General features: G+C 34.8%; 1 protein-coding gene across 1 annotated transcript; it reads right to left on the bottom strand.

The window, feature by feature from the left end:
* Positions 1–2,049: 2,049 nt before the first annotated feature.
* On the bottom strand, positions 2,050–6,847 carry LOC113053622 (nectin-3-like protein). The gene is made up of 5 exons (XM_026218788.1): positions 6,642–6,847; positions 3,879–4,190; positions 2,901–3,009; positions 2,267–2,415; positions 2,050–2,174 (listed from the first exon to the last, which is right to left on the bottom strand). The coding sequence occupies exons 1-5, from the start codon at positions 6,703–6,705 to the stop codon at positions 2,140–2,142; spliced, it is 669 nt and encodes a 222-aa protein (XP_026074573.1). The 5' UTR covers positions 6,706–6,847; the 3' UTR covers positions 2,050–2,139.
* Between the last annotated feature and the right edge of the window lie 1,336 nt (positions 6,848–8,183).

Here is an 8,183-nt window from a genome sequence, read left to right as displayed (position 1 = left end):
TTGATCATTAACACTTGGACCTAAGTTACTAGGGGACTAAGATGTTTATACAAGGTATAAATATTAAAAGTGTAGAAGAGGAGATCAACATTTATGCTGACAATTCTTGAAATATCGGTGTAACCCTGATTATTGTATACCAAAACTGTGGTCCTCCCTTAAGGTATTTGGGAACATTTCTGGTTACTAATTGAACATACACAAAACACACATTTTGGACATTAATTTCTCTCTTTCTCAGGCTTTGAATAAGTAACAAAATTTTAAATATAATTTTCAAGCTATTAACTATTTAGGGGCAGTTACACAAAAAAAATGTTATATAAAATAAATTATAAACAAGACAATAAAACAGATGTGAATAGATGGAAATTACTTCCTCTAGATATGAGTAAAATAATAGAATCTGTTAAAATGAATATACTGTAGTACCCCGGATGCTACTGATTCTAGGCCTTCCAGTTCAAATTCCTCTGAAACAGTTTCATGATTGGGAAAGAATAATTTAAGGATTTATTTGGAACAGGAAAAATTGGGAAAACATGGATTAAATTCATAACTTTACAATTAGCAAAAGAAAAAGGGAGAAGGTCCCTACCTTTCTTGCAAGACTAGTGCTGCTCAGTTGAGAAATTTAGTTTGTTGGTGCGATTCTAGCTATATCTCAAAATGGAAACAACTAAAAATGTCTCAAGCACCAATCCCTATTCAGTCACTTCTAGGTGATAATATAACATTAACACAGATAACTGAAAAGTCAGCTGACAAAAAGGTAACTAGATGAATGCTACAAGCTGATAAGGAAATGTAAACTAGAATTGAACACCAGCTGAGGATATTAGGTTGGCCAGCTAAATAAAAGGTTTCAGTTGGGCTCGCAAGGGAATAACTGCATTCTCAATCACATAACAGGGTAAATTCAAGATTTTAAGAAATTAATATGACCCATAACCTGGAGAAAGTTAGACATTGTTATGACAAGGCAAATAAAAGATGGACGAGCACCCCCCTCTGAAAAGCATATTTATGAAAGCATAAATATCCTGTATCCAATATATGAAATACAACTCTAAGGAAAATGGCGAAAAGAAAAGTAGATCCATACATCCATACATGTGTTACAGCAATTCCAGAGCTTACAATACACTTCATTATTACTCCAAAACTGAAAGCTAAACAAACGGGAGAAACAAGTCAAGTATTTTGCTGGAGGCAATGTAGGATGTTATCAGCTGAACATGTACATATCTGTTTGGTCTTGTGCAATTTTAAAGGTGTTTTTAGAAGAACTACATGCAATTATACAGGACATCTTAGAACACGATATTCTATACCTGGGATATATACCGGATCCAATGAACAACAGTAATAAATATTTAATGAGGATTCTACTAATAGCAGTAAAAATAAAAAATAAAAATAAAATAATCCCATCAATAAAAATAAAAAAAAGAGAGCCTTTATATATAAATATATATATATATATATATACACACTCATATTGACTTCTATTCAGGCATAACTTTTATTTTACTCAAGTTTAATTTTAAATATATATTTTTCAACTTGAAATCCAGAAAGAAGACCAATAATTGCGCCCATGAAGTTGTTCTGACTGTTTGTCTGTTAATGTTTGTCAGTGTTTCATAATGATAAATAAAATAGTTTAACAACCCTCAAACTTAGGCATTCTAAAATTTAATTCCTTTTATATCTGCTAGTATAAATATTATATATATATATATATATATATATATATATATATATATATATATATCGTTGTATTGTGTGTGTGTGTGCGTACGAATAATTTAATAAATAAGTTAATAAAATATAATGTTAAGAATCTATGCAGGGCAGACGGTCCACTCATACATACAGAGAAAGCATAATGCTCAATATGGAAATATGTTATTGTTCCTTTCAGTTAAAAGTCACGTTGTTGATAGGCACTGTGAATTAAAAGAGCAGCTCTACAATGTTCATGTGGACTATCTTTGCTTTCCTGAAAAATATTTTGTAAATATAATTTGGGTTTAAGAAGAAGAATACAATTGCCGCCAGCTTTTATTTCTGAATTTCCTTAAAGGGACTCTGATGACACTGAGAAAATATGGAATTGCATCCAGTATAAAGGACTCAGAGCTCAGAATGATTGTCTTCCGTCTTTTCTCCTAAAAAAGAGATAACATGATAAGCACTGTAGTCTAAACAAACTGGCGTATCTTCCTTCATCCAAACATGCAAACAAGCTTTCACTTCCGACCTTTTTGCCAGTAGAGTGAGCCGATTCCTTTACCATACTCGTTTGAAGCCTCACAGATATACAGGCCACTGAGGTCAGACGTCAGTTTCAAGAAGTAGAGTTTATTTCCTTCTGCTTTAATGGCATCGTTAGGGATTGTCTGGTGTGTGCTACTCCATGAACAAGAGCAAAGAATACAAAGTCAGACTGGCAAAAGAATGAGTATAGGGCCAAAATTTCAAAACTAAACCTAGTATGTTTTGCACATACAGTATTCTGTATGTAAGTGTGTGAAGAACATCTGCAAACCAAATAAATGCAAATTAACCTCGATGATTTGATCTTGACATTTATAGATCACTCTCACCATTTTTTGAGGTATATTCTTAGCTGGCGTTTCCAACTTCCTATTTTGTGTCTGTATTGCTTAATTTTTTGGCATGTATTACATGTTAAGTGTGCAAGGATCTGCAGTTGCTACATCTCGCAGAATCTTCAAATGTTTGATGAAATATAATGAAACATCCTCTATTAGTTTTTTTTTTTTTATGCTATGATTTTTAAGTACTATTGATTCAAAGATGATTCCATTAGAATTATAAATCATTATTATTAATATATATATATATTTTTTTTGGCATGTTAGATTTTATACCTGTGCCAGCTGAAGTGTGTGGCTGAAGGGTTGGCATCTGCCTCACACTGATACACCTCAGCATTAGAGCGATTGTTGAAAGGTGTCACATAGACCAGCTGAGGTGGATCTTTAAAACACAGAAACACAAACGCATGACTGCAAAGAGTTCACTTCTATGCCAATTACAATCATTCTAGACAAATTCAGATGGTTTACCAAGTCTCCACTAACTGCCAAAACTGAACTTTGCTTCTGTAGATTTGTGTAATAATTTCAAATGATAAGGCAATAATCAGTGAATAAATCTCATACATCTGTCAACTCCTGGATAAACAGATAAATCAACAATTGTGATACTATTTAAAGTTAATATATTCAAGAGCACCAAACTGCTATTTCATTCATGCATATGTATGATTGCATATTTAAATACATGACCTACAAGTCTAAATAGAAAAGACATTGTACATTTTAGATTACCGTAGATTTTTTAAGCAATTTAACCATATTTTAAAGAAATTGTTCCAGTAAGTATACATTTTATAAATAAACATTGTTAATTGTCTGCAAATATTATTCTGTTCACACTAAAATTTTATTCTTTTTGTAATAAGAACTCTTTTTAAATGTATGCTAAAGTGTGCTTTTTTTCACAAGGTAATACTAAATGAATAAATAACAATCTTTTGCCACATTAAAAACTACTAATATTATTTATGCTTAAACTTTTTTTAATCACATTTTTATCCAAAGGGCCTCTGTTTGTGGTTTTGTCATTTTAATGGAACTTATTACTATTTAATTATCAATTACTGTTAACAACCTAAGGCAGGAAGTGGCCTTTAAATGACAGAGAACCCACTGAAACCTGATGCACTTTGTCAGAATCAGATGTCTACACACACTGTTTAATGACACTGCAGTAAAAAGCACACAAGACAATTTGCTAAGGGTGTGAAATATTTAGGTTATCTTGTAAAGGCTCATGCCACTTACAGTGTACAGTGATCTTGTGATCAACTTGTAGTTCCTCTTTCATCGTAACATGTTTGATCAAACACTGGACATGTTGTTGATTCATCTGTACCGTTGGAGCTGCAATCAGACTGCTTGTGACTGTGAACGTCCCATCTAAATGTTTCTCAGTGTTTGTCGATACCTTCACAGAATCAGATAAAGCGCCCAAATTCCATGACACCTCGGCAGCAGGCTTCGTACTAGAAGTTGTGCAGGTTGCCAAAGTAACCTCAAGACGTCCAGCGACAGGGACGACATCCACAGACACGCTCACATTCACAGGGCTTGTGGCTGGTGACCATAAATCATCATCACATCATTAGGAACATTGAAAAAGATTAAAACATTCACATAATTAAAAGCAAAACACATTTATAGCATCAAACACTATATTTATATTAAACTTTAATAGTTTTAATGAAGTGGTGACCAAAAGCAAATTAAAGTGTTTGCTCGTGGAATATTTCTTGAATGTTTTGTCTAGAACAAATTCTAGAGAGAGGTTAATTTTTTTTGGTTAATTTCCTGTCACAAAATAGCATCGTCCCAGCCAAAGTTTAAAAGCCACACAGGTATCATTACGGTCATTTAAATCTGGAACCTATAACTACCATGCCAGCCTATCTATAGCTGACTATCTTTGTATGTTTCTGCACTTCAGACACTCGATGCATCCCATTTTGCCTACTTGTGAAGTGTGAGTGTGTAACAGAAGAGTAGGCAAGTTTTGGGACACACTATCTTGTAAATATAAATTTCTCAATGCTGTCAATTGGCAAGGCTCAGGTTGCAAAGCTTATTTCAGGCCTTTCCAAAGCAGCAGAGCCCACTGATGTTCTCTCCCAAGGTGGCGGGGCTCGCTTCTGTCCTTCCTGGAGAGGCGGAGCCTGCTGATGTTCCCTCTGAGGTGGCAAGGCTCGTTTCAGGCCTTTCAGAAGCAGCAGAGTCCGTCACTGCTTGTTCCAAGGTGGCAGGGCCTGATACAGCAGCAGCTCCACACGCACCGCTGTGGTGGCCTCTGTTTTTGCCCTTGGTTCCCGTCCTGCAGCCTCTGCCTCAGTCCCCAGGTCCCCTCCATCACACAGACCTGGTCCCCCATCCCTTCCCCTGCTCTGCCATTCTCCTGGTCTGGTTCTTGAAGAAGTAATGTCTTGAATGTCTGGAAGCCGTTTCGGAGCCCGCTGATGTCCATTTGAGGCAGCGGGACTCGCTTCTGGCCTTTCCAAAGCAGTGGAGCCCACTGATCTTCCCTGGGCTCCAAAAGGCAATCAGCATTTGGTCTATATAGCTAATTCTGCCCTTCGTGACAACTGTGAAGGGGTGAATTTTTAATTTTTTTTTACTCATTTGTTTAACTTGCATATCTCTGTTAATGGTATTTAATACTCAATTGTATATTTGGAAATTTCAATAATTATTCAGTTATTTATCCAGGTAAACTGTTTGAGAACCACTTCTCATTTACAAACATGACCTGGCCAAGAGGCTACAGGAATGAACATAAGGTACAACTGTACATAGTCAAACACATGACACATAGAACAAGTAATTGAATTAAAAAAGATAGACAACAAAGAAAAAAAGAGAAACAGTTAAGTGCTTAAGTATGTGTGTATAAATATGATTAATGATTGTCAGCAGGAACAAGAGTCAATGTAATTTTGGAGGTTCTGTTGCCGGGTATGAAGGGAGGGCCAGCCCCGTTTATATAGGTCACAATGATGAGTTTGAAAGGGTGCATTAGTGGCAAAATGGATGGCTAAATGATAAACTGTGTATTTTTTTTTCCTTTTTCTAATTCTAATTACTTTCATGTGATTGATGAAGTTATTATAGGAAGCAAGTATGAGCAACAACATGCTTTATTTGTGTCCAGATTTGTCTAACGCAAAAAACTTACTTCAAATCAAAATAAAACAATACAACTTTTTTTAATAAAGTTCCAAATAAGTAAGAGATAATACATAGTTTAGTAATATTTTAGTCAAATCCCCTTAAATTACAAAATTGTAAAGTAACAAAAATAAATAAATAATAATTATATATAGGATATATATATATATATATATATATATATATATATATATATATATATATATATATATATATATATATATATATATATAATTATTATTTATTTATGTATTATTATTATTATTATTATTATTATTTCAGTCGATCTGTTTTGCAGTTCTTTAAACTGATGTTTTTAAGCTTGAAATCTCGCATTAGGCTACCGTGTTTTAGCGAAACCAACGTGCCAAAAGTGTAAGGGCAGAAAAATGGAATTCATAAGAATGCAGATCATATTTATTTTGCGTTAGAAGCTGCAGTTACACAATACATGAATTACACTAACAAGTAACAGTAACAAGCGGCAAATATTTTTTCTTAAGCTTGAAACGCTATTTACACCGTTACAAAGCTTCTATTACATGCAAATGTAATTTACTCCTACGATCTCACACATCTTACGCTGCGTAAGCAAATATTTTAGGCATTAAATGACCTTCATAATATGGTATAGCCTATTTGATTTGAGAATGCAGTATAATCTGTTTGCTTTATCTACCCTAAACTAGGCTATCTGTCATCAGATTACTTCTCACTCTGGCTATAATAACCCATGCCATGTATAGCTATTATGAATAAAAGTTTATGCATTTATGTTTACCAGTTCTATAAACCACGACATTTTGGCAAATTGATAAATTATCAGACATGTTCTAAAGAGGTGCTTACCTTTTGTCCCACTGCTGAGAAGAAAATAAACAACAGTCATCGTAAAGAAGCGACGGGAAAACATATTTCAGGCACTGATCAAGACCTTCACACAGTTTGTGTCACCTCCAGTAAGTGCCACTGAACGAGCCAGGGAGCGAGGGAGCGAATCCGTGACAGTCTTAAAACAACTGCGCTCAAATGATTCGAACCACCCCGGTAAACTGAGGAGACACACACGCACGCACACACACACACACACACACACACTCGCGGAGTAATGTAAAACGAAACTAACTTCGTACCGTCTCAATCAGAGCCGGTCAAACTATGTTGCATATGCAACAACACTGCTCTAAATTCATCTTTCTTAGGCAGCACGTCTTCTTGTAGGTATTAACAAACAGAACACTGATTCTTGAAACTTTGGCAAAAACATGTCCCACTAAGAAAAGTGCTAATTCTGTTGGAAATGTATAAAATTGTCATGCATAAAAAGAATCAAGGTTATAATCAGGGGCTCCTTTGCAAATATGTAAGGTTTTTTTATAGGTTTAATTTTTAATTTTTTTATTTAATGATTATATGCTGGCCCATTGCCTACAAAATCAGTTGTCCTCGGATAGGAGGTAATCATTTCAACTTGATTAAAAAAACAAAAATTAATAATTGAATTGAATAATATCTTTACCACATGAAAGAGTACATTGTAATATGTATTAAAAACTACAAACAGTGAGTTTTGAACAATATTTACTACTATTTTGTGGTTGCTTAAATTGTGTCCCACATATTCGTCACCACCGTCAGATATTTATAAAAAGCAATAAAATCAGGCAACAACAAGGTTGACTACATTCCCGAGGACCCCATTTCCAAACCTTCAGCTCTACTGCATGCATCAAGATCAACCAAGCTCCTGTAAGTTGGCTATTTTCTCTTAAACTTGTTCATATTTTTGGACACTGCTACTGTCACAACCATAACATGTCAACACCATCTACTTTGTATAAAAAATATTAGATTAGATTATGACATAAATGTATACTTTTTAAGAAGAGGTCTGAGGTAGCTAGCAACAGAGGGGAAACTAGATGGCTAATGTGAACAACTCATGCATATCATGTGAAAGAGTAGGTTTTTGTCACCACCGTCAGACGTCACCACCGTCAGGTTTTCTGTCTGACGGTGGTGACTTACAGTCTGACGGTGGTGACGAAATCCTCCAAATGGTCCTCAACGGAGGCTAGAATATAATTGTTGATCACAATAAATACCAATATGACCTGTAATGTATTTTAGGAAGTTATGGCTAGGCAGAAGCTATCTGTGGAGGAGAGAAGGAGAAGAAACAGGGAATATCAAAAAAAGAGGAGAGAGAAAATACACAGTGAGGCAGAGTTAAAGGAAGAATACCTCAGAACAGAAAGGCAAAGATGGAAGAAGAGGGTGGAGAAAGGGAAGGTAAAAAATATAAATGATTTGAATGAAAGGGAAAAGAGAAGTCAAAGAAAGGCTTGGAAACGTAGACAACAAGTATCAAGAGAACGCAAGAGAAAGAGC

This window comes from Carassius auratus, chromosome 34 (genome assembly GCF_003368295.1).
Source record: "Carassius auratus strain Wakin chromosome 34, ASM336829v1, whole genome shotgun sequence".
Lineage (NCBI taxonomy): Eukaryota > Metazoa > Chordata > Actinopteri > Cypriniformes > Cyprinidae > Carassius > Carassius auratus.
The sequence above is the reverse complement of the archived record's forward strand: the minus strand, read 5'-3'. Positions and strand labels throughout refer to the sequence as shown.

Excerpts from the sequence above, each read along its gene's own strand:
- LOC113053622 (XM_026218788.1), bottom strand. The coding sequence starts at position 6,705 with ATGTTTTCCCGTCGCTTCTTTACGATGACTGTTGTTTATTTTCTTCTC. Across the intron at positions 4,191-6,641 it reads TCTCAGCAGTGGGACAAAAG|CCACAAGCCCTGTGAATGTG; the intron begins GTAAGCACCTCT and ends TATGGTCACCAG. Across the intron at positions 3,010-3,878 it reads TCACAAGATCACTGTACACT|ATCCACCTCAGCTGGTCTAT; the intron begins GTAAGTGGCATG and ends TGTGTTTTAAAG.